Here is a 27,792-nt window from a genome sequence, read left to right on the forward strand (position 1 = left end):
GTGGACCGGAGGTGCGTCTTGGGAAAGCTCTGCAGTGACATCTAGAGGTGGACAGAGGTGTTGTCGTGTGTTTCCAGAGCTTCTCCGCAGTCTGAATTGGATAATGCTTCTAACTAAATCATTTAAAATTTGATTAAATCGTCTTAGCAAACTTGAATATGTTAGACTAGTTCTCATTGATACAATTATTTTCCTTATGGAAAAAATGCTGTCAACTAAATTTTCATAACAGGGATACAAAATAGTGATCTATAAACATCAGTGCTGGGTAGTATAGCCTTATTAAGATATGCTGCCAGAAATATGATGTGGCAGCTAATGGCAACTCTTACACCCTGTAGGACAGGAGTGTCCACACTTTTTCAGCTTGCGAGCTACTTTTAAAATGACCAGGTCGAAATGATCTACCTACTAAAAATGCGATATATACTGTGTGTGTGTATATATATATATATATATATATATATATATATATATATATATATATATATATATATATATATATATATATATATATATATATATATATATATATATATATATATATGTATTAGTTCCCTCTCCTTTCTCTTTCTCCTTCTTTAGTCGATATAAATTGGAAGGCTAACTAGATCACAGCCGGAGTTTTGCAGTAGCTTGCGCGTTTGATTGTGTGTGCGGGATGACCAGTGTGTTAGAAGAAAGGAGATCTCAGTCTGGCCGCCCTGTATGTCAATCAAGTGGCAAATGCAATAGGGAGGATATATGATAGACTAACATTTAAAAAAAATGTTTTTGAATGCAACGCGATCTACTACCTTTGCGATCTACCGGCCGATCGCGATCGACGCATTGGGCACCGCTGCTGTAGGATATAAATCCTTGCGGAGCTCAGTTGTGTAAAATGCTTCATCGCGATGTGCTACCAGAAGCCTTATAGAAACATCATGCCAGCCTGCCAGAAATATGTGTTGGCACCTAAGGCCAATTCTGTCACACTGTAAGATATAAATCGAAGTTTATAATATCTTTATAGTCCAAAATGCCTTATCAATACACGCAGCTAAGCTGGTACAAATACATGTATATACTGGTATCCAGATACGCTGTATATAGGGTATAAATCAAAAGATAGTATAGCCTAAAAGCGTAAAATGCCACATTCAGACATGCTGCCAGAAATGTGTGCTGGCACACTATAAGATATAAAAAAATGGTATCATACCTCTATAGAATAAACTGCCTTATGTAGACATGCTGCCAGAAATATGCAGTAATATCCAAATCAGATTATGAAATGCTGCAGAATATACAGTAAATCAAACTGTAAAATATCTCTAAAGTGTGAAATGCCACATCCAGACATGCTGCCAGAAATGTGTGCTGGCACACTATAAGATATAAAAAATGGTTTCATACCTCTATAGAATAAACTGCCTTATCTAGACATGCTGCCAGGCTGTCACAAATATGCAGTGATATCCAAATCAGATTATTAAATGCTGCAGAATATACAGTAAATCAAACTGTAAAATGTCTCTAAAGTGTGAAATGCCACATGGAGACATGCTGCCAGAAATATGTGCTGGCACACCATGAAAAATGGCAGCATACCTCTGTAGAATAAACTGTCTTATCCAGACATGCTACCAGGCTGTCACAAATATATATATATATAGTTCTTTACTTTTGCCTTATACAATTTCTTGTATTAGGAATTTGTTAGTTTTCGCATACCCCTTGGAGTCAGAGTGCAGGGTCAGCCATTGTGCAGCACCCCTGGAACAATTACAGGTCTTGCTCAAGGGCCCAGCAGAGTAGGATCTCTTTTGGCAGTGATGGGGATTTGAACCGGCAGCCTTCGGGATACCAGCACAGATCCTTAGCCTCAGAGCCACCACTCTGCCCCCTAAGTATCCAAATCAAATTCTGAAATGCTGCAGAATATACAGTAAATCAAATGTAAAATATCTCTAAAGTGTGAAATGCCTAAATTGAGACATGCTTCCAGTGTGCCAGAAATATGTGGGGGCACGTAAGGCCAATTCTGTTGCACTATAAGATACAACTCAAATGCTTGATACATTTTAATAACAAGCATACTTTAAAGTGATGGAGAAATAAAATAAAATCTGTGGGAGTTCCAGGCCACGAGACCACCCAGTCCCCTCTGGGCATTCTACTTAACATAAATGAAACAGTCCTCTTTGTATTTAGGGTTCTCACGGAAGGACTCGATGATGACGGTCATGCAGACTTCTGGCTTTCAGTCCATCATTGTTGGAGCATCATGATGCTTTGAGTAGATGGTGGTGGCGCAGGCCACCACCACAAAGAAACCGGAAGAAGAAACAGAAGAGAGAGTAGGGGTCAGTACGGATTTTAGAGACACCATGAATAGTTATTATAATGAATTGAACATACAGAGTATCAGGATTAGATGAAGGTGAAGCTATAAAAAGGCCATGTTAAAGTAATGTGTTTTCAGCAGTGTTTTAAACTGCTCTACTGTATTAGCCTGGTGAATTCCTATTGGCAGGCTATTCCAGATTTTAGGTGCATAACAGCAGAAGGCCGCTTCACCACTTCTTTTAAGTTTTACTCTTGGAATTCTAAGGAGACACTCATTTGAGGATCTGAGGTTACGATTTGGAATATAAGATGTCAGACACTCTGATATATAAGATGGAGCAGATTATTTAAGGCTTTATAAACCATAAGCAGAATCTTATTCTGCTTATGGGTTAGAATTCTGAAAGAAAGACACAGGTAACCAGTGTAGTGACATCAAAACTGGAGAGATGTGTTCGGATTTTCTTTTCCTAGTTAGGATTCTGGCAGCTGCATTCTGCACTCGTTGTAACTGATTGATGTCTTTTTTGGGTAGTCCTGAGAGGAGTGCGTTACAGTAATCTAGTCGACTGAAAACAAACGCGTGAACTAATTTCTCAGCATCTTTCAGTGATATAAGAGGTCTAACTTTAGTTGTGTTTCTTAAGTGAAAAAATGCTGTCCTAGTGGTCTGATGAATATGCGATTTAAAATTCAGGTTGCAATCAACAATTACCCCTAAGTTTTTTACTTCCGTCTTGACTTTTAATCCAAAAGCATCAAGTTTATTTCTGATAACCTCATTATTTCCATTATTGCCAATCACTAAAATTTCAGTTTTCTCTTTATTTAGCTTGAGAAAATTACTATTCATCCATTCAGAAATACCAGTAAGACATTGTGTTAGTGAATCATGAGAGTCGGGGTCATCAGGTGCCCTGCTGTTCTTTCTTATATTCTGTAAGTGCCTTGAGCATTGGAAAGGCGCTATATAAATAAAATGTATTATTACACTGCAAAAAGTATAACCTCCATTCAACTTAAAATAATGAAGGTAATGATTCACACTTAATATTTTGAAACTGAACCAATATAATTCTTTTTATCTTATTGAACCCACAATTTTTAAGTTGAGGCAAATTATTTAGAGTGATTGGGTGCAATATACTTGTTTTATACTGAAGTTAATCTATTTTTTAAGTGGTTACAATTTAAAATGGTTTATTGGTCGTAACCTGTTTTTATGCTATTAGAATTATTATGAACATAATACATTCCAATGCTGTTCTTTTTACATTTATATAAAAATCTACTGCAAATACACAAGCATTTTGCAGTGTAAATCTTAAATATGCAGCAAAAAATTCTTAAACGTTTCTAGAGCTTTCTTGAAAGTGTGTTTTATTACGAGTTCTTATACTTAAAATGAACAGTTGAGAAACAGGGTTACTTACCAGAAATCCTCCGTTATAAAAGTCCATCCATCCATCCCTTATCCAACCCGCTATATCCTAACTACAGGGTCACGGGGGTCTGCTGGAGCCAATCCCAGCCAACACACACACACACACACACACACACACACATATATATATATATATATATATATATATATATATATATATATATATATATATATATATATATATATATATATATACACACATGCATAACTTAATAACCTTTATGGCACAATAACAATTCAATACATTTATGGTCACTACAGTATTTGGACTTAATAATCTTCATGTGGGAAAAGGCTGACTCGCATAAATAAGTAGAGCCAAATAATGCAGCCAAGAAGCTTTTGAATTCACCTGAGTAAAAAATGACGGCTGTCCGATTAACTGCGATTTTAGTTCCCTCTCCTTTCTCTTTGTCAGATCGCTTTTCGGAAGGAAGTTAGTTTCGTAGTTTTTATGAACAGTTCGAAAGTGCCTTTCCACATTTTCCTTCTTTGGAATAGCAAGGATAGATTGACAGATCAGACACACGCACTTCGATTGTGACATTGTGAGAAAAAAAAATCCCCATCCAATTCTACATCCAGCCCATACCCTCCCCAGACATTTTCTTTTAAATTCCTTCTTTAGTCGATATAAATTGGAAGGCTAACTAGATCACAGCCGGAGTTTTGCAGTAGCTCGCGTTTGATCGTGCGTGCTTGAGATGACCAGTGTGTTAGAAGAAAGGAGATCTCAGACTGGGCGCCCTGTATGTCAATCAAGTGGCAAATGCAATAGGGAGGATATATGATAGACTAACCTTTAAAAAAAAAATGTTTTTGAATGCAATCGACGCATTGGGCACCCCTGAACTAGATACATGTACTTATATAACAGCATGAACTGCTTGTAGATAAGGTTAGTCTTTTATTGGTGTCAACATACTGCAGTAGTTTTATTAAAAATAAGTGTTGGTCGTTCTAAAACCGTTCACATGCGAGACGCCTGTGCACTGTGTCATCCTGGGAAGCCCGGGATTCCCAGGAATGACATGCAGGATTCCCGAATTCCCGAGATTGGATTCCCTAATCCTAACACAGGGTCACGGGGGTCTGCTGGAGCCAATCTCAGCCAGCACAGGGCACAAGGCAGGAAACAAATTTATATTTCTGGTAAACACTGTGAATTAGGGCGGCTTACGTTAATTTTGACTTTTTCCTTTCTGTTTGCTGACTTTCCATCCATCCATCATCCAACCCGCTATACCCTAACTACAGGGTCACGGGGGTCTGCCGGAGCCAATACCAGCCAACACAGGGCGCAAGGCAGGAAACAAACCCTGGGCAGGGTGCCAGCCCACCACAGGGCACACACACCCACACTAGGGACAATTTAGGATCACCAATGCACCTAACCTGCATGTCTTTGGACTGTGGGAGGAAACCCACTCAGACACGGGGAGAACATGCAAACTCCTGCAGCGAGGACCCGGGAAGTGAACCCAGGTCTCCTAACTGCCAGGCAGCAGCACTAAAAATATTGTGATTCCTATATTTCTATACAAATGACTAATAAACAGAAGTGCAGTACGCACAGCTAATCAGCAGCTCTAGTCAAGGTATGCCAGAAAAAGGAGAAAGTAGTAAATGCACTTCCCCTTAACCCTTTAAACTCAGTCACATTGTTTTGGACCCGCTGGCAGAACCGAACAATTATGCAAAGTTTTTAAAAAACTGCATAAAATCATTCATTTCCCCATTGCTCTTATTAAAGTGCAGTGTTTTGCCGTTTAAATGCCATGTTGCATACCCCAGTACCATGTTGTAAAGTTTTTCTCCTTCTTCCCTTTTTTCAAAGATGGCGGTATCACAGCTACACCTGACCCCAGCCCTCCCCATGCGGCTTTCTTGATTGTCCTTATTCAACCGCACACAATTTGATGGGCGAACTATCATCTACTAAATGAGAGGGGTGTTTCATCTTTCACACCGCCATCCACTCCCTGTGATTACTACTTCAATCAATCAATCAATCAATCAATCAACATTTATTTATATAGCACATATTCATACAAAAAAAATGTAGCTCAAAGTGCTTTACAAAATGAATAGAAAAATAGAAGACACAATAAAAATAAATAAACATAAGTCAACATTAATTAACATAGAATAAGAGTAAGGTCCGATGGCCAGGGTGGACAGAAAAAACAAAAAAAAACTCCAAAAGCTGGAGAAAAAAATAAAATCTGTAGGGGTTCCAGACCAAGAGACCGCCCAGTCCCCTCTGGGCATTCTACCTAACATAAATCATCATATTTTCATGGAAGGACCTGATGATGATGGTCACGTAGACTTCTGGCTTTCAGTCCATCATTGTTGGAGCATCATGATGCTTTGAGTAGGTGGTGGTGGCGCAGGCCGCCACCACAAAGAAACCGGAAAAAGAAACAGAAGAGAGAGTAGGGTCAGTATGGATTTTAGAGCCACCATGAATAGTTATTATGAAGAATTGAACATACAGAGTATCAGGATTATGTTAAAGTGAAGTTATAAAAGGCCATGTTAAAGTAATGTGTTTTCAGCAGTGTTTTAAATTGCTCCACTGTATTTGCCTGGCGAATTCCTATTGGCAGGCTATTCCAGATTTTAGGTGCATAGCAGCAGAAGGCCGCCTCACCACTTCTTTTAAGTTTAGCTTTTGGAATTATAAGGAGACACTCATTTGAAGATCTAAGGTTACGATTTGGAATATAACGTGTCAGGCATTCCGATATATAAGATGGAGCGAGATTATTTAAGGCTTTATAAACCATAAGCAGTATTTTAAAGTCAATCCTGAATGACACAGGCAACCAGTGTAGTGACATCAAAACTGGAGAAATGTGTTCGGATTTTCTTTTCCCAGTTAGGATTCTAGCAGCTGCATTCTGCACTCGTTGCAAATGATTTATGTCTTTTTTGGGTAGTCCTGAGAGGAGTGCGTTACAGTAATCTAGTCTACTGAAAACAAAAGCGTGAATTAATTTCTCAGCATCTTTCAATGATATAAGAGGTCTAACTTTAGCTATGTTTCTTAAATGAAAAAATGCTGTCCTAGTGGTCTGATGAATATGCGATTTAAAATTCAGATTACAGTCAACGGTTACCCCTAAATTTTTTACTTCCGTCTTAACTTTTAATCCTAGTGCATTAAGTTTATTTCTGATAACCTCGCTGAATCCATTATTGCCAATTACCAAAATTTCAGTTTTCTCTTTATTTAGTTTGAGAAAATTACTATTCATCCATTCAGAAATACCAGTAAGACATTGTGTTAGTGTATGAAAGAGTCGGAGTCATCAGGTGCTATTGATAAGTACAGCTGTGTGTCATCAGCATAGCTGTGGTAGCTCACGTTGTAACCTGAGATAATCTGACCTAACGGAAGCATGTAGATTGAGAATAACAGCGGACCCAGGATAGAGCCTTGTGGAACACCATATCGGATATCATGTGTCTTTGAGATTTGATTACCACAACTCACAAAGAATTTTCTCCCTGCCAGGTAGGATTCAAACCAATTTAAGACACTGCCAGAGAGGCCCACCCATTGACTAAGGCGATTTCTAAGAATATTATGATCAATGGTGTCAAATGCAGCACTCAGATCTAAGAGGATGAGAACAGATAAATGGCCTCTGTCTGCATTTACCCGCAAGTCATTTACTACTTTAACAAGTGCAGTTTCTGTACTGTGATTTGTTCTGAAGCCTGACTGAAAAGTATCAAGAATAGCATGTTTATTTAGGTGGTCATTTAACTGCATAATGACTGCCTTCTCTAAAATTTTACTTAAGAAGGGCAGGTTAGAAATGGGTCTAAAATTTTCAAAGGCAGAGGGGTCAAGATTATGTTTCTTAAGAAGGGGTTTAACTACAGCAGTCTTAAGACAGTCTGGAAAGACCCCCGTATCTAATGACGAATTTACTTTCTGTATTTCAGAATTATTTTTCTTTTTGAGTTAAGGATAATGAAGTTACAGCCAGTGGGGTGGCACGGTGGTGCAGTGGTAGCGCTGCTGCTTCACAGTTAGGAGACCTGGGTTCGTTTCCTGGGTCCCCCCTGCATGGAGTTTGCATGTTCTCCCCGTGTCTGCGTGGGTTTCCTCCCACAGTCCAAAGACATGCAGGTTAGGTGCATTGGCAATTTTAAATTGTCCCTAGTGTGTGCCCTGCAGTGGGCTGGCACCCTGCCCAGGGTTTGTTTCCTGCCTTGCACCCTGTGTTGGCTTGGATTGGCTCCAGCAGACCCCCCATGACCCTGTAGTTAGGATATAGCGGGTTGGATAATGGATGGATGGAAGTTACAGCCAGTTAAATCAAAGTGGCAGAAAATGGACATAAATACAGGCCGAGTCTAATGGGTTAATTTCCACTGGTGTCCTCGACTACGTGGTTCACCCCTAAGATAATAAAGAATTCTGCTTTATCAATGTTGATTTTGTTTGATTTATGATGATCTACTTCATCAGTGTCTTTGAGAAATTTGAAAACTAGGATTAGCTCCCGACGCACAATCCTTTGCCCGAGACTAAGCAGGGTTAAATTCTCAAGACAATCGTCCTTAAGTCCTGGGAAGAAACCTGCATAACGAGATAAATACATTTAGGGAAAAGCAGGAGTGCTTTCAGACTACCTGCCTCATGGAATGCTTATAAGTAAGACAATTAATTTATTGGATTTTACATCTCTTACCTTGGGCCCTGCACTGTAAAAAATCAAAATTAAAAAGCATTTATGACTGGACGTGTTTCTTTTGTTTCTTTAGGTCTCGTCAGAATGGCGGAAAAGTGAGACACAAACGTCAAGCCCTGCAAGATATGGCTCGACCGCTCAAGCAATGGCTGTACAAGCACAGAGATAACCCTTATCCAACAAAGACGGAAAAAATTTTGCTCGCGCTTGGATCTCAGATGACATTAGTGCAGGTAGGACACACTGGATGGAGCACAACTGGGGAATATGGAAATATTAATTCAGCCAGTGGGGAAATCCAAAGTGTGCCACACTGTTTGTGTGCCATACTGTTGGAAAACATACTGAAATGCTTATTAGCATTGCAAAATGTACTGCTGCCACTAATTTTCTGTTCTCCATGTTGATGCTTGTGCTTTCATTTTTGTCTTAATTTAACACAAATGCAGGTTTTTATTTAAAGTGTGCCGTTCCAACATTTGCTTGTTTGAAAGAAAATGCTTAGATAGATACAAACATATGGTGAGGATATTTATTTTGATATTGTTAGTTCTCATTGTTACTGATGCAGTGTTTGGGATACACATTTAAGGCTTTTATATGGTTATGACTTGTGCTAACCATCTAAGGTGGGTTGAAATCTAAATAATCAATGCAAACGTCTGCGTTCACGATTGCAGTAAACAATCTACTAGAATGTATGCTGTAATGCAAGTAGTAATAAAATGCACTGCATTTGTCTTTCCAACAGATGGTGCATCACACATTTGTGGTAATAAAATGCATTACTACAAATATTTGTGATGTGCCATCTGTTGGAATAACAAACGCAATGCATACATCTCAGTATTCATGAAAGCAGTGTTAATATTTGTGATGTGCCATCTGTTGGAATAACAATAGCAATGCATATATCTCAGTTGAAAGCAGTGTTAATGTTTGTGATGTGCCATCTGTTGGAATAACAAACGCAATGCATATATCTCAGTATTCGTGAAAGCAGTGTTAATATTTGTGATGTGCCATCTGTTGGAATAACAAACGCAATGCATACATCTCAGTAATCGTGAAAGCAGTGTTAATATTTGTGATGTGCCATCTGTTGGAATAACAAACGCAATGCATACATTTCAGTGTTCGTGAAAGCAGTGTTAATGTTTGTGATGTGCCATCTGTTGGATTGACAAACCTGCTGGATCAGAGCAAGTGAAACATCCGAACAGACTGGAGCCAAACTAGCAAACTAAATAACCAGACATTTAACATGACTTCCCTGAGCAATGCCACATTCTGCTTCTATCCACTGTAATATAAAAAGAAGTATCATGGGCCTTTGAAGTGGGATGTTGGGTGAGGTTTGATCGAGTCTGGAAGTGCAGCACAACAGAGGAATTGAGTTTGAAAGGACAGTTGCCCACCTGGGAATTTTTAAACTTGTTTTACAGGATTCTTATTTATTTGTATTTAATATCCTCTCCAGCCACCATGAAAACAAGTATGTTCCAGTGTGGTGCTGAGGTGTCACCCACTGCACTCGGGTCCCAATCCAAGTATTTTGTCATGTGGTGGGTGCGGCATCGCGCGATCATTGCATGCTCCTAACCTTAACACTGTTTTTTGTGGATTATTTATTTATTACGGATTGAGTGCTGCACTTTATTTTGAACGCTGTTTGGTTTGCCTCTTTAAATAAAAGCCCATACCCCTTGCTATGTGTGTTGTGTCCTCATCTTCCAGGCTCATTCCTTGGTTACGTTACAGACGGTGGCAGGTTCAAGAGGCTCCCTAGAGCAACTGGAAACGTGGAGCCAACTTACGCCATCAACTGGGTACAGGACTTGAACCTAGAACAATGTACTTTAATTAGTGTATAGCAAAGTTTCCTAACTATGGGATGGGGCGCATGATGTCTGAACTTGGTTTATGCTGAGTCGTGAATCACAATAGTACTGAATGAGAAAGGATCACAAGTGGTTTTCAGTAAGCCTTCTGAAGCGCTGAGCTTGCAAGGGTAAAACAATTCCCTCATATAATTATGTTGGTGATTGTCTGAGGGGTACCCCCCCCACCCCATAAGATGATGATCAGCAGTAACAGTGCTGTCTTAACAGCATCATAGGCTCTCGGGCAACGTAGAGCACTGGGGCCCCTGTTTTGAAAGCAAAACAGAAACATACATAGGCATCAGAAAAAACGTGGGCCTCTATGCTCGTGGGGCCCCCAGGCAACTGCCAAAGGTGCCCATGCATTAAGACGGCCCTGAGCCGTAATTCTCCAATGGGGAAGGATGACAATCGGTAGTAATTTTCCAACAGGGAAGTTTGACAATTGGTAGCGATTCTCTAACGAGGAAAAATTGACAATAGGCAGCAATTCTCTACTATCTACTATCAACTATCGGCGGCAGTTCCACAAGAGGGATGGATCCCGTAGATGATGGTCCGAGGTGATGCAAAGACACGCAAAGGGCAAAATTGGGTTGTGAGGGAAAACATGTTTAAGAACCACTGGTGTATAGCATACTGGGCATAGAAGTGGAAATGCTTTTTATAAATGTTTGATGCATTGAACTGAAATTCAATATGACAGGACAGTAATAGTAATAGATCAATTGGGTGCAAATCACTTAGAACTGACGCGCATATATATTGTTACAACCAGTAATGGCGCACTGCAAGATAACGTGCAGTGAATCCACTTGACTTGAGCATTCCTGGTTTTCCTCCTCTTTCTCTTTCTCTGTACGTTTAGCATTCGTTTGCTCAGCGGTTGATGCGCTTGCTGCTTCCTGAGCAGCTCTTCTTTTCTCCACCCTAGCGACCCGCTGCATCTCTTCTTTCGTCGGCATCTTTTTGAATTAAAACTGATTAAGTCAGTGTTTGTGTTGCAATTACTTAGTACGTTTTCCTTAACTTTTCACTTAAGCTGGCACATAAGTCTTCAATCTGCCTCAAGAATGACTTAAGATATGAAGAGGTAAGGGAAATGACGGCGAAGGTGGTAGGGAATGAGAACAGCGCCCATACACATGCACCACATGGCCGCCCCGCTGCCGAGAGTTGATTCTTCAATAAAATCAAAATATGAATTACCTTGGAGGCCAATCATCACCCCGAAAGCGGACAGTAGACGTCATGTAGTATATGTGTACCAAATTTCAGGTCAATAGGTCAAATTAGGGGGCGGCACAGTGGCGCAGTGGTAGCGCTGCTGCCTCGGAGTAAGGAGCGCTTCCTCGGTCCTCCCTGCATGGAGTTTGCACGTTCTCCCCATGTCTGCGTAGGTTTCCTCCGGGTACTCCAGTTTCCTCCCACAGTCCAAAAACACGCAGGTTAGGTGCATTGGTGATTCTAAATTGTCCCTGGTGTGTTCTTGGTGTATGGGTGTGTGTGACCTGCAGTGGGCTGGCACCCTGCCCATGGTTTGTTTCCTGCCTTGTGCCCTGTGTTGGCTGGGATTGGCTCCAGCAGACCCCCGTGACCCTGTAGTTAGGATATAGAGGGTTGAATAATGGATAAGTGGCTGGATAGGTCAAACAGTTTGCGAGCTACAGGCGATTTAAAATCCTGGATAGACAAACGGACAGCCACAGTAGCGTATTATATAGGAAGATTAGCCGATCTTGAAGGTGTTTTGCAATTAAATTTTAATCTGGGGTCAACGTTCTGCTCTCAGTTCAAGAAGCTACTCTTACCATTTTCCCAGAAGCCTTCTGTAGAATAAAAGTATTATCTTTTTCTGTTTTTTCTTTCCTCCTTGGAGCTGGCTACTGCAAAAATTGCAAACATCAGTTTTTTTGGCAACTGGCTTAAAGAGTTAAGACTTATCACAAGCATGTGGCGAGTATAATTCAGATTCCCCTTGGGGTCCATAACTGCAGATTTATTCATCCACGGCCAGGATTTATCATTGTCTGTAAAAATTGTAAGCATGTTTGGTGGTGAGGGTGAAAGTTCAGATTCTGACCTCAGATACAAAATTTAGAAAGTTTGGATTAAATCTGCTGCTGTAGAAACCCATTAGTGTAACGTCCTGATGAAGGCTGCAATGAAAGATGTCCAGTGTGCAGCTCCATTCTGAATCTTGACTCTTTCACTGAGGCCGGGGATGAAAGTGGGTGAACCCAACCCGCTATAAATAAATGCTATGTTCAGTCAGGCTTCATTTCATATTAACCATGAGTGCCTGCACCAGTGGGAGCTCAGCTGCTGTGTTTTCATTCTAACAGGGCAAATAGGATCCATCTATTCTGGGATTTATTGGAAAGAGAATTAAATATGCCAAAAATAAACTCTTTTTCTTCTTTCCAATTTTTTTTTTTGGTATCTTTTAGATTTTTATTTTGCAAACTGCTGGTTTAGCTTGCCACAAGTCTACAGCTCTTCATGAGGAATTCCAAGATGTTGAAGTAATGGCTATGATATTTTTAGTTACAGGTGTGCTTAAAATATACAAAAAAAAAAAAGAAGTTTCAAAATGGAAAGAATACAGCATGTGGCCGACAAGCAAACGCCTTTGTGGAAGAAAATCTGGGCAATTTTGCCAAAATGTGTTGAGCTGGAGGTGGACCCTTCGAAGAACAAATACTGTAATGTGGGCAGATTGTTTGCCATGCTTTTTAAGGGAAAGCAAGCATGACAGACCATTTGAAATGTTTTTAATATCATTTCCTACTTTAAATAGTGGGCCTTGTGACTGACGGTAAGGACAGATTAGCATCCTGTCCCGGGATGAATCCCATCCTCTTACTTGGCAGGCAGACCAGGATCAGGGATGGACACAGGGAGACACTGCCACTGGGTGGCAGCATTTCTGGGTCAGTAGGTCTATTCATAGTGCCTGCAGTGCATACTGGGAGTTGCAGTCCTCTGGATCAACCCACGCAGTTCTGAAGGGTTCATCCACCTGAAGCTAAGCATGTTTGGGGTAGGCCAGTACTTGGATGGGACACCATCAAGGAAAAGCTTGGGTTGCGGTAGGAAGTGTTGTTGGTGTGGCCAGCAGAGGGCACTCACCCTGTGGTCTGAATATGGAACTCAATGCCCCAGTGCAGTGACGGGGGCACTATGTTGTAAAAATGGTGCCGTCCTTTGGATGAGATGTAAAACCGAAGCCCTGATTTTCTGTAGTCATTAAAGATCCCTTGGTATTCTGTGTAAAGAGTAGAGTGTATCACGATGTCCGGGCTAAACTGCCCCCACGACCTGGTTTTTGTGACCCCCTAATCATCTCCTGTCTCTAATTGGCTATCGCTGCCTCACTCGATAGCTCATGTGTGGTGAGCGTACTGGTGCACAAATGGCTGCTGCCACATCATCCGGGTGGATTATTGCACCAGTCACTATGTAAAGTGCTTTGACTGATGAAGACAAGTGCTACATTATATAAATGTAAAGAATTATCATTATTATTATTATTATTATTATTATTATTGCTGGATTCCATGGGTGCCGCCAGGGGGAACTGCAGGGAAGGCCTGTCATTATTTTTCGTGGCTCCAGCCAAACCCAGGAGTGCTTCCTCCTTGTAATGTCCTAACACCGAAAGTATTCCTATGTCCGAAATAAAAGGGGCCATCTCTATTTAGGTGGGGAGTCAGAGGTGGACAAAACTCGTCTGTGGAGGAAAAGAAACGAATAATAGTCAGACAGTGGAGTGTGAAGAGTGATGCCCCTCTCAGTGGCCACTACTTTCCGAAAGTATTCACACCCCTTTTCTTCCTCATATGTTGTTATTTAGCAGACTTTTGCTAAAATCATTTAAATTCATTTCTTCCCTAATCAAGAATGTCCCAGAAAGACAAGGCAAAAACTGAATTTTAGAAATTTTGCATAGTTATTAAAATATTAAAAATAAAAATCAGGAGTGGTCTCCCCTGGACTTTCTCACATACTCAGATATGAGGATGGATATTTGAGGAGTAAACCATCACAGTGTAAAGTCACAAGTAGACTGCAGAGCTTCCCGTGTACATATACAAAGTACAGCGACGGCAAAAGTGCGACATGCATTCTTTCTCCGATGTAGAACCGTCGTCATCATCTGAGTTCACCTCTGCTATAGCGCGTCTTTATGTGAAAACAGCAGTGTCAGATTGGGGGGAGCGCGAACCTAACTGGGATAATAAAACTGAATTAAAAAAACAACACTAACCTTTACAAGTACAGGTAGTTCCCAGGTTACGAACATCCGACCTACGACTTACGAATGGGACAACAGCTGCAACGCATGCGCCTCAGATCTGCCGCTCCGTCATCTTCGGCCTGGGGACGCTGCAATTGGTGGCTGGAGGGGGCTGATTTTGCTGCCCGCGCAGTGTAGTGTACCTCGGGTGGCTCCCGGCGGCAAGCGGTTTCACTGCCCTCCCAGCACACACGGCTGCCCCGTTCATTCTCGGTGGTCGGCTGGTAATGCTGCAAGCGGTGACCCTGTTGTGGCTGAACGGAGGCCATTGAGGGTGAACGGGGTGGCGGGGTTGCATTGTAGTGTGCATCGGATGGCTGCCTATTGAATGGGGGCGATTCACTGCCCGCCTTTGGCCGCACCGTGTTCGATCTCGGTGGGAGGATGCTGCAGGTGGCATACTGTAGTGGAGGTGACTGTGAGGTGGGCTGGTGATGAACCGCCCCTCGATGCCCCCTTTCATTCTCAATAGCAAGCCTGCTTGTACTGTTATGCACAAGTTGTCTCTTGTGAGTACATCAGACGTGTTGACGATGGGTGCCTTCCTGCTGTGAGAGCATACAGTGCTGTGCAGAAGAGCTCATCTTAACCTTTTGTCTTCACCCTTCAACAATGTCTCTGAAATACAAATCTGATGCAACTGCTGGTGATACAGTAAAGAAGAGAAAAACCATCACCATTGAAAATAAAGTAGAAATAATACAAAGGTCAGAGAGAGGTGAAACTCCATCATTCATTGGCAGAGCACTTGGTTACAGTCGGTCAACAATAGTATTTATTAAAATAATGTACCTGTTCTGACTTACATACAAATTCAACTTAAGTACAAACATACAGTCCCTATCTCGTACGTAACCCCGGGACTGTCTGTATCATAAATTTACACCGGCTTTTACAGACTCAAATCAAATGTATGTCTTTATTCTAAAATAGTAAGAATAAGAGCAGTTCACTTCTCAAAATGGAGTCGTCTGGGGTCAAACCCATGAAGTTTTGATTACCAGTCAACAGTTGTTACCGTTGTGCCGCTGAAGCGGTCGTATCAAAGAGCTGTCACAATGTCGCACCCTAACGCGGGTTCTTTTTCTGCAGTTATATTCTTGAATAGAAGCGCACTTCTTCTGTTATATTTGTACCTTTTGTGAAAGTGTTTATTTGATATTTGGACTTCAGGCTTCACACATTACACACTTCATGTCTACATTTTGACAATTATTACCAAAACATGACAAATGTTTCTGTTTTAATGATGTATTTCCATAGATTGTTGTAGACACAAAACACACATGAAATGCATGAGTTCCAAATAACGATATAGTATTTATGAAAGGTGCCATTTTGCTTGACTTCTCACTCTAAACAACTCTAAGCAACTGACACGCAGGGAAACTGTGCGGTGGTGGGGGGGGGTGTGATAGCAGGCTGCTTGCTGCTTATCGACACATTTACAGGACAAAAGACGCTGACGGAGAGGTGCAAAGGGATTTAAGGTGGGACAGATCTACGAGTTTTTTCATAGGCTTTGGTAATTCTAGTGTTAAGAGAATATCTGGACTCAAACTCATCAAGACCTAAGTAACACTTTATTTTAAATATCAAACAAAGTTGAATTCAATTGTTCTCTCGTTCGCTAGCTAAGCGGAGTTAAGGCACACTCCCTGAAGTGAGTGATGAAGGCCCCTCCACTCGCTCCGTTGCGTGGATCTTAAATCGTTACTGCAAGCGAACTCTGATACATAGCGAAATGAAAGAAGACGCAAAATCAACCGGAATGTTCAAGCAAATTATAGAAAAAAACCCGATCTACATCTGTTAAGTAGTTCTCTCGTGAAAAGCAGACAGACAGACAGACATTGGATTTTATATCTTATATATTAGTAAACCTTCAAACCGTCTCAACAGCATTCTCAGCATTTCTGGAGCTTCGTAGAGCCAGATAACTAGAAGAATCTTCACCAAGCAGCTCTGAAAATGTCTGCTTTGTTTGGGTCTCCATACCTCTGTGAGTCTGACATGAATATCATGAAATGAAGTTCAGAACAAGACGGACAGATGAACATTGAAATGACTCCTTAAGAGTGAACCTGAGTGGCTCCACTCCACCAGACACCTCAGTGCCAGTCATCTGACTAACTAAAAAACACATCACACCTGCAGCTGGACATGTGAATAAAGTGAAACAGTGACATGGAACAAAATGACAAATGAATACGTCATATCTGTTGTGCCAGACGTCTGGGATGCCTGGACGGTCCACGAGAGGGACGATACCTCCCCTAGGCCATGAGAGGGCAGCCGCCCGGGTCTGCTTGGGGGCCACTGGAACTGAGGTGGGAAGCTCATCCCTATGGGAGGACGTGGCCACTGCCAGGGGGTGCCTGGACAGTTATGGAACCCTGGATGGCAGCACTTCCACCACACCAGGAAGTGCTGCTGGAAGAAGTCCCAGGGACACCCAGGGAATAACTGTACGTTATTCATTGAAATTTTTATCTGCTCAGAACAAAAAATAAATTAAATAAAAAATAAATTAATTAAGTTAAAAAATAAATTAATAAACGCAGTACAATCTAAAGTTAGGGTGACTCCCAAGGTGCGGTGTTCCCTTATTTGTCACTTTCTGTGCCTCTCCCTCCCTCTCGGTGTCTTTAAAAGTATCTTACTGTTAGTCTTGTGTCATTTCTCACTTATCTGCCCTGTGGTGGTCATCTTTTTGCAGTCAGAAATCCCCTTATGAGACTGGAAACTGTAAATAGGTACAGGTTTCACCCCTTCTTGCATTTCCTTGAAATTAGCCTGGGACTGAGGATCTCCTATTGCATATTACTTCACGAAGAGTATCACTTTTAAGGTTCAAATGTTTCACTCTTTATTTTTCTTCTCATAGGTGTCCAACTGGTTCGCAAATGCCAGGAGACGGCTTAAGAACACTGTGAGACAACCCGATTTAAGCTGGGCCTTACGGATTAAACTGTATAATAAATACGTCCAAGGGAATGCCGAGCGCCTCAGCGTGAGCAGCAATGACACCTGTTCAGAAGGTACTGCCATTTCATTTTTATCTTAGACAGTTTGTGATACCTGCATAGTTTTTTTTATTTTTATGAAAGTTAGAATGAACCTGGTGACATAATTCACTGTAAAGAAAAATATGCTTTTCTATATTCGAACAAACTTTCAAGTATCATACAAGAGCTGCAAGAAATTAACATTGTGAATTAGTAGCATAGCTTAAACTGCCAACCCCATTCTGCCTTGGACAAACCACACTTACCAATTTCTCTACATCTTGGCTTTAAGATAATATGACTTCATCTGTCATGAGCAGGGAGCCCCAAGGACTAAAGAGTTCCAGTAACGCCCACTAGAGGGGGATATCGCTGTCAAACCCTGGCTAGTAACAGGGGCAAGCACCAAATCAAACTCCCAAGTGCATTCGAAGTGAACTGCTAGGAACTGTGGGAGACTTAGGGTAAGGGGGGGCAGTTCCTGGTTGTGATTGGCAGGTGGCCCTGACTCTTGAGGGACCACCCACAAAACACAAGGAGCATAACAAAGGCAACGGCAATACAGCAAAATCAAAAATAAGGAGCAGTACAAATAATGAACAAAAGTAAAAATGAACATAAAGGACAAGAAACAAGGACTTGATTAATCAAAATCACGTCAGACCACCTCAAGGCAAAGTTTTGCTAGTCGGTCACATTGCACTGATGAAAAAAAACACTTTACTGATGCTTTGTAAGTTTTACAAAGACACAAAGAAACCTTTAAGGTCTTGTTATATAACAGTAAATAAGTAATAGACACATTTTTTGCAGTACCTAAGCTAAAGTGTTACCCAAGCATTTGTAGAAATAAAATGTATCACCACAAATGTTTGCCAGGCACCAACTGTTGGAATGAAAAATGTGCCTGTTATATGCCACTTGGTATGGGATTGTTATGAGATTTGTAAAAACATTATTAATGTTTGTGATGCGCCATCTGTTAAAATGACAAATGTGATGCATATGTGTCTGTTACATGCCATTTGGTATACAATTCAAAAAAGCAGTGTTAATGTTTGTGACGCACCATCTGTTGGAATAACAAATACAATACATATGACTCTCTCATATGTCATTTGTTACGGGGTTTGAAAAATCAGTGTTAACGTTTGTGATGAGTGTAGTGCATATGTGTCTGTTATGTGCCATTTGATATGAAATTTGAAAAAGCAGTGTTAATGTTTGTGATAAGCCATCTGTTAAAATGGAAAATGCAATGCATTTGTGTCTGTTATATGCTATTTCATATGAAATCTGAAAAATCCTGCGGTGGGCTGGCATCCTGCCCGGGGATTTGTTCCTGCCTTGCGCCCTGTGCTGTCTGGGATTGGCTCCAGCAAACCCCCGTGTTAGGATAGAGCAGGTTGGAAAATGACAGACAGACTGACTGATCTGAAAAAGAAATGTTAATATTTGTGATGAATGCAATGCATATGTGTCTGTTGTGTGCCATTTGATATGAAATTTGAAAAAGCAGTACAGTATTAATGTTTGTGATGCACCATCTGTTAAAATGACAAAAGGAATGCATATGTTTCTGTTATATGCCATTTGATATGGGATTCAAAAAAAGCAGTGTTAATGTTTGTGACGCGCCATCTGTTCAAAATGATGAACGCAATGCATTTATTACAACAAATATTTGTGGTGCACCATCTATTGGAAAGACAGAGACATGGCAACCGCACTGATTCACAGATACTTGTCCTTTTATTAAGGTGGATAAAATTACACATATACACTTTCAAATGCTGCATTGACCTTGACAGGTTTATTCCATTTGAGATTGAAGAGGTGTGTATGCAACACCTTGTATTAATACATAATGAAAATGAATAAATAATAAAAATATACTTTAGGAATTGTTTATTGTAATAATTGATCCATCTCTACATCCATCTTTGCATCCCAGTTAATCCAGTTCAAGGTGATGGTGGTAATGGTTCATGTTGAATAAAACACATCTCCTTAGGTATGATGATGATGATGTTTTAAATTCAACTCATTTTAATGTATACTTATTAAATAGCCTTCTATTTAAAAGCCCAATGTGATCTAGAATAATAGCAAATACAAAATAGTGTATGCAAAGACAAAGGTAATACTGAAGAGTAAACAGAAAAATACACAGAGTGGCCATAGAGTGAATTCAGAGCGCATTCAGACCCCTTCAGTTTGCCCCATTTTGCCGTATTGCAGCCTTGTGTTCCTTTCGATCACAACTACAATTTGATGAAGCAATCAGATTATTTTATGTGAAAACTCAACTAGCAGTTTCACCGTTTCTCTTTAACTTCTTTCAAGCTGAGTGCTGTTCATTTTGTTGTGTTGTAGATGTCGAACTTCCCACACGGAGCCAAGCCAACGTAAACGAGTTTAGTAAGCCCATATACCAGAGCGTTGTTAAAAATGAAGGCACGACAGTTGGCGCAGGACTGAGAACAGACACCTCTCTTGGCGAGGATTACGTATCTCCACCCAAATACAAGAGCAGTTTGCTTCACCGGTACCTCAATGACTCTCTACGTCATGTCATGGTTTCCAGCTCTGCATTTGTGGACTCAAGGAAGCGAAACCATTCAGGCTCTTTCAGCTCAAACGAATACGAGGAAGAAATACTGTCACCTTCGTCATCTGAGGCTGAGGCCCATTTTGTGTATAGATCTGGTAAGCAGTTCTTTATTTTATATTTTTCCATAAACGACGAGGAAGATCATTTGGGTTTTAGGCCTTTTTTTCTCGGCGTGCTATACCACAAACTGCAATAGTAAGGCTGGGTTTTTTGGTCCCATTTATGTTTCTCCCTGGAAATAATGGTACCCAGTCAGAGGTCAAAAGAGTAGTCCGTACTACTGGCTCACAGATTAACTACGCTGAGTTCAAATCACATTATGCCTCGCCCATGTCTGTGCTGCGTTGTCACATTCTCCCCTTGCCTGCTTGGGTGAGGCACGATTCCCCGAGATTGATCCAGCTTATACGACCCTCATTGTTGATGACCTGCGTGGCTGGACCAGGCAAAGGGGACGCCCACATAATACCAGGCTGCAGCAGATAGAGTGTCATTTTTGGAAGGTGGGGCTGGACCGCATATCCGCCTGGGGGGCTGCAAACCAGGATCCCGAGCTGTTTCATCGTGTGGTGGGGTGTGGCAATGCGCTGTACCAGTGCACGCTTCCCGACTTGACCTGCATGGGTTTGCTTCCAGGTACTCCTGGTTCATCTCCCATCCCCAAAGATGTACTGCTTAGGTTAACTGACCCCAGTGAGGGTGTGTGTGACCTGTTCATGGCTGGTTCCAGCTCCTGGACGTGGTGAAGCCAGGATAAGCTCTGGTCCTGTCCAAACCTGAGTTGAATTGAGTATGTGAGAGAACGTCATGTCGTGCAGATTATTTATACATAAAACACAAGACATCAGACAGGGAGAGTTTTTACACACGCGTGTTCCTTCTTCCTCGTTGCTGCATTTTATTCATTGTACTGCTGGCTGAATGCTCATTGGTTCTCACCTATCACATGTTAAGAGGCCACCCCCTCCGGCCAGAGAGAAAGCCAAACCAGTCACAGACTCGTTGGTCTGAGTCGTTGGGTATGTCACATTAGATGATCGACTTCACGGGAGCACACCAGCGATTGTCTCCGACTGGCTAAGACTGAAAAGCCGTCTAATGTGACATGATCATATCAGAACCAATACATAATGGTTCATCATCCAGCATAACTTATTATTCTGACAGGACATTGTGCTGTTAAAATGGCACCGTACTTTGGATGAGATGTAAAACCAAGGTCCTAATTCTCTGTGGTCATTAAAGATCCCTGGACATCCTTTGTAAAGAGTAGGGTGTATCTCAAAGCCCTGGCTAAATTACCCACGATGGCCTAGTCATCTCCAGTCTCTAAATTGGCTCTCCCTCTCTCACACCTTCACCACCTAATACAGTCATATGAAAAAGTTTGGGAACTCCTCTCAGCCTGCATAATAATTTACTTTCAACAAAAAAGATAACAGTGGTATGTCTCTCATTTCCTAGGAGTGCTGGGGTGTTTTCCGAACAAAGATTGTTAGTGAAGTAGTATTTAGTTGTATGAAATTAAATCAAATGTGAAAAACTGGCTGTGCAAAAATGTGGGTCCCCTTGTAAATTTGCTGATTTGAATGCCTGTCACTGCTCAATGCTGATTACTTGGTTGGATGAGCTCGTTAAGCCTTGAACTTCATAGACAGGGGTGTCCAATCATGAGAAAACGGATTTAAGGTGGTCAATTGCAAGTTGTGCTTCCCTTTGACTCTCCTCTGAAGAGTGACAGACAGCATGAGATCCTCAAAGCAACTCTCAAAAGATCTGAAAACAAAGATTGTTCAGTCTCATGGTTTAGGGAAGGCTACAAAAAGCCATCTCAGAGGTTTAAACTGTCACCTTCAACTGTAAGGAATGGAATCAGGAAATGGAAGGCCACAGGCACAGTTGCTGTTAAACCCAGCAGGTCTGGCAGGCCAAGAAAATTACAGGAGCGGCACATGCGCAGGATTGTGAGAATGGTGATAGACAACCCACAGATCACCTCCAAAGACCTGCAGGAACATCTCGCTGCAGATGGTGTATCTGTACATCGTTCTACAATTCAGTGCAATTAGCACAAAGAACATCTGTATGGCAGGGTGATGAGAAAGAAGCCCTTTCTGCACTCACGCCACAAACAGAGTCGCTTGTTGTATGCCAATGCTCATTTAGACAAGCCAGATTCATTTTGGAACAAAGTACTTTGGACCATTGAGACACAAATTGAGTTATTCGATCATAACAAAAAGCGCTTTGCATGGCGAAAGAAGAACACCGCATTCCAAGAAAAACACCTGCTACCTACTGTCAAATTTGGTGGAGGTTCCATCATGCTGTGGGGCTGTGTGGCTAGTTCAGGGACTGGGGCCCTTGTTAAAGTCGAGGGTCAGATGAATTCAACCCAATATCAACAAATTCTTCAGGATAATGTTCAAGCATCAGTCACAAAGTTGAAGTTACGCAGGGGTTGGATATTCCAACAAGACAATGACCCAAAACACAGTCTGAAATCTACAAAGGCATTCATGCAGAGGGAGAAGTACAATGTTCTGGAATGGCCGTCACAGTCCCCTGACTTGAATATCATCGAAAATCTATGGGATGATTTGAAGCAGGCTGTCCATGCTTGGCAGCCATCAAATTGAACTGAACTGGAGAGATTTTGTAATGAAGAATGGTCAGAAATACCACCATCCAGAATCCAGACACTCATCACAGGTTATATGAGGTGTCTAGAGGCTGTTAGATTTGCAAAAGGAGGCTCAACTAAGTATTGATGTCATATCTCTGTTGGGGCGCCCAAATTTATGCACCTGTCTAATTTTGTCATGATGCATATTGCATATTTTCTGTTAAGCCAATAAACTTAATGTCACTGCTGAAATACTACTGTCTCCATAAGGCATGTCGTATATTAAAAGGAAGTTGCTACTTTGAAAGCTCAGCCAATGATAAACGACAATCTAAAGAATTAAGAGGGGTTCCCAAACTTTTTCATATGACTGTAGCTAATGTATGATGCAATAATGGCTGCCGTCACATTATCCAGGTTGGTGCTACACGTTAGTGGTAGTTAAAGTGGCTCCCTTCTGTCTAAGGGCTTTGAGTAGTGAGAAAAGCGTTAAATTAATTAATTTGGCATAATCAGACCAGGGAATCTTGGTTTCAAAGTCGGAGTGTTTTAGGTGCCTCTGTGCAAATCCTAAGTGGGAATCCAAGTATCTTTTACTGAGGAAAGCCTTCTGTTTGGCCACTCTGCCATAAAGCCCAGATCAGTGGAGTGGTGCAGTGATGATTGTCATCCAGGAAGTTTCTCCCATCTTCACACAGCTTCTCTGGGTCTCAGCCAAAGTCACCATTGGGTTCTTGGTTGGTTCTCTTACCATGGCTCTTCTTCCTTGATTACCTAATCACTCTTTTAGAAAGAGTTGTGGTTGTTCCAAACTTCTTCCATTTAGGAATTATGGAGGCCACTGTTGTCTTGGGAACCTTCAGTGCTGCAGCATTGTTTTTGAAGGCTTGACTGCATCTTGACACAATCCTGTCTCTAAGCTCTGCAAGCAATTCCTTCGACTACATGGCTTGGTTTTTTTGGACCTTCTAGTGCAGGGGCGAGCAGAGTCGTTCCTGGAGGGCTGCAGGTTTTTTGTTCCAAACCAATTTCTCAAGTAACACATCTGCTTCATTTTAGTTGTCTTACTCGTTACGATTTTGAACCCTTATTGCTTATTTTAGTCTTAAACAGCTGTATTCTTATTATTAGCAATAAGATGCAAATGACAAAAGAAACCAGCAGTTCTCCATTTAGCTTGTTACCATTGATACCTGTGTGTATTTATCATGCACTATTGGGTTTAATTAAATACCTGGAAGGAAAGTGAAGAGAAAAAAGTGAAGGACTGAGAATTACTCCTCCGTTTTAGTCTTCAAATCATTTGGATAACATCCTTAGAAAGGGGAAGAAAATCAAGGATATGAGAATGAGCTGACATGGCAGAGTTAAAGCACGAACAAGCTATGAAATTAAATTATTGGCAAAGGTTGTTTTTTAAATAAGCAATCGCGTTAGAACAAAAACCTGCAGCCACTGCGGCCCTCCAGGACTCACTTTGCCCACCCCTGTTCTAGAGACAGGTGTTTGTGCCTTTCCTAAACAGTCCAAGCAATTGAACTGACCACAGGTGGACTCCAAACAAGTTGGAGAAACGTATCAGTGATGATCAACAGAACAGGATGCACATGCGTTGAATTTCAAGAGTCATAGCAAAGGGTATGAATACTTGTGCCAGTCTGAGATTTGGTTTTTTTTTTAACTAACTTATAATAATTTATAAAATCCTGTTTCGTTTTGTCAGTCTGAGGTACTTAATTTTAAATTTAATAAAACGATTTTAGCACAAGGCTGCAACACAATAAACTGTGAAAAAATGCATACTTTCTAAATTCAATGTGTTTTGCATTTAAAGACAGCAAATTAGGGGCTTAGGATAATAAAACTTTTATCATTTCTTTCTAAAACATAAGGTTGGAGTTAAAATCCCCAAATTCCTAAATGACCCTGAACCTGTCACCTAAACTTGCAGTGCTGTAATTGCAGAAATATGGCAGGAATTAAACCAGTGTCATTTATAAGAGGTTCTGCATTATAGCATTAGTTTCAAAAATAAATAAAAAAGGCAGTGAGATGACATGTGTTCTCTTCTCAGACATCTCCTACTGTGCTTTATAGTCTGATCTCTGGTAGTGACAAGACTGAGTTTCAGATGTAGCTAAATTTGAAACTCGACTATTGTAGACATCTTTCCATAGAGCCTTCCAGCAGTGGCAGTTCAAAAATGATGGCACAGAGAAAACATGGACTGCATTTTTAAAAGAGATGCTTAAAGGATTACGAAGTAGCTGGAATTGTGTTACAGTACGTGAAAGAATCTGTGTAAATAATCGAATTAGCTACTTAATGAAAGCGGCGTGTGTGTGTGTGCAGCTTGTGGTGTTTAATTGGCACGCTGAAGGTACAGCAAGTTATTTAACTAATTCGCTTTTCTGCTTTTTTATATAGCATGTATATTTTATATATATGTATGTGTATATACTGTATGTATATATATATATATATATATATATATATACATATATATATATATATATATATATATATATATATATATATACACAGTGTGTATATATATATCCATATACATTAGCCATGCCCCACGAGGAGGGCCCTGCCTGGCTCCCTGCTTCTGACGTCACGCTTCCTCCTCCCCTCAGCCCGCAGACTCTGTCTCAGATAGCGAACTATGATTATTAGCGCAATGAGAGAAGTCGCAAAATCAACCAGAATGTTCAAGCAAATTATTGAAAAACACGAGATCTAAATCCATTAAGCAGTTCTCACGTTAAAAGCAGACAGACAGACAGATGTTTGATTTCTATATATAGATAAATAGGAAAGGCACTATATAATAGATAGATAGATAGATAGATAGATAGATAGATAGATAGATAGATAGATAGATAGATAGATAGATAGACGTGAACGGCACTAGATAGATAGATAGGTTGATGTGAAAAGCACTAGATAGATAGATAGATAGATAGATAGATAGATAGATAGATAGATAGATAGATAGAGTTATCAATGGTTAGTAACCACAGAGACAAAATGTTGGGGTGCGAATCAGGTCACCCCATTTTCTCCACTGATGCACATAACAAAATAACATGTGGCAAATATAACATAAATTGCAATTTTTGTGAATAATTCCTCTTTTATAAAGATTCTGATAGGACTTGTCTCCGCTCAACCCAGAGTGTCATGGTACTTCCTCTTCTGAGACATATTTGGAGATATTTAAGACAGTCTTTTGCATTTTGTTCTCCAATTGCTGTTCCTAGGGTCAGGCTTCCCCGGGGTGAAACCTTTTTTTGGGGAAGTCAATTTATTTTTTTCTTGAAGGCCTCACCTTTTTTGCTATTTGTGTTCTGCAGCAATCATTACGAAAACATTAAATTACTGAAGCAAATTTACAATGTATTTTATTTTTGTAATACATTGTCATTGGCCGGGAGGTGGCTGGCAATCCCGTAATGGCTGTTCATGATTTTGTATGATTTTGAGTCCTCAAAGGCTGCGAGTGTTTATTTCCGTCGTTAGGTCAGTGTGGCTAGGGGCGTGGCCTCTAAGGTCAGGACCCAAGCGTAATCGTTGCAACGGGATGAAAGTGCAAATCCTTATCTGATCTGCAGATCTCAAATCTCTGAAGTTTATCTTTGTGCTCTTTTCTCACATGTACAGTATATTCGGTTTTGACACTCTTATTCTCTCAACCTCAATTATTGTCTCTTGTATTGGGCTTTGGTTTCATTTCACTTTATATCTTTTATTCTTTTTAGCTGTTTTGTTTTGTTTTGTTTTTTAATGGGCATCTCCTGTTTTTTTTTCTCAAAAGTTTATATGCCAGTTCATTGACAACACAATGGGAGAGACATCACTTATCCATGCGATTGCCTCCTTTTATCATTTTTTTCAATATTTTGTTATTTTTGCAATTTTTATTAATAAATCCTCTTTTTATAAAGATTCTGGTTGGATTTGTCTCTTTTCATGCAGAAGTTTCATGGCGCTACCTCTTGTGAGACATATTTGTAGATATTTAAGACTGTCTTTAGTATTTTGAACTTTAAAAGCCTGTGTCCCAATTTGAGGCCTAGACAGTCATGAAGCCTCCCATATTTCTATGGCCAGGCTCTCCTGGGGTGAGACCTTTTTTTGGGGCAGTACAGTTAGGATTCTGGCCTGTATGTTGTGGGTCTTTTTGAAGGCCTCAGCTTTCTGCCATCTGTGTTCTGTAGTAATCATTACAAAAGCATAATTATTGAGACAACTTTACAACGTATTTCATTTTTTGCAATACATCAACATTGGCTGGGAGATGTTCGGCAGTGCCCCACTTGTCATAACAGCAGAGACGCCACTACTCCATAGGTTCGCCCCATTTTTTGAAATATTTTTTATATTTTGTTATTTTTGCAATTTTTGTTAGTAAATCCTCTTTTATAAAGATTCCTGTGGGACTTATCTTTGTTCAAGCTGAAGTTTCATGGTATTCCCTCTTGTGAGACACATTTGGAAATATTAAAGACTACCTTTTGCATTTTCAACTTTAAAAGCCTGTTCTCCATTTTGAGGCCTACACAGGCCTAACACCCCCTAAGTTTCCTAGGATCAGGCTGCCCTGGGGTGATACTTATTTTTACACGGAATGCAGTTAGAATTCTGCTTTTTATTTTATGGGTCTTTTTTGAAGTCCTCACCTTCTTGTCATTTGTGTGCTACAGCAATCATTGCAAAATTATTAAGTTATCAAGACAAGTGTATGATCTATTTAATTTTTGCAGTATGTCACCATTAGCTGGGAGATGTTTGTCAGTGCCCCACTTGTCATAATGGCAGCGACACCACTGCTCAATAGGTTTGCCTCATTTTTTAACATACTTTTAATA

General features: G+C 40.6%; 1 protein-coding gene across 1 annotated transcript in view; it reads left to right on the forward strand.

Annotated features, from left to right (window-relative positions):
• Positions 1 to 27,792, forward strand: part of mkxa (mohawk homeobox a) — a 104,068-nt gene that overhangs the window by 13,964 nt on the left and 62,312 nt on the right. The window contains exons 3-5 of the mRNA XM_039753889.1: positions 8,561 to 8,720; positions 17,558 to 17,711; positions 20,055 to 20,387. Coding sequence (XP_039609823.1) covers positions 8,561 to 8,720; positions 17,558 to 17,711; positions 20,055 to 20,387 — 647 coding nt within the window. The remainder of the gene's footprint in view (positions 1 to 8,560; positions 8,721 to 17,557; positions 17,712 to 20,054; positions 20,388 to 27,792) is intronic.

The sequence above is a fragment of the Polypterus senegalus genome, chromosome 5 (genome assembly GCF_016835505.1).
Source record: "Polypterus senegalus isolate Bchr_013 chromosome 5, ASM1683550v1, whole genome shotgun sequence".
NCBI lineage: Eukaryota > Metazoa > Chordata > Cladistia > Polypteriformes > Polypteridae > Polypterus > Polypterus senegalus.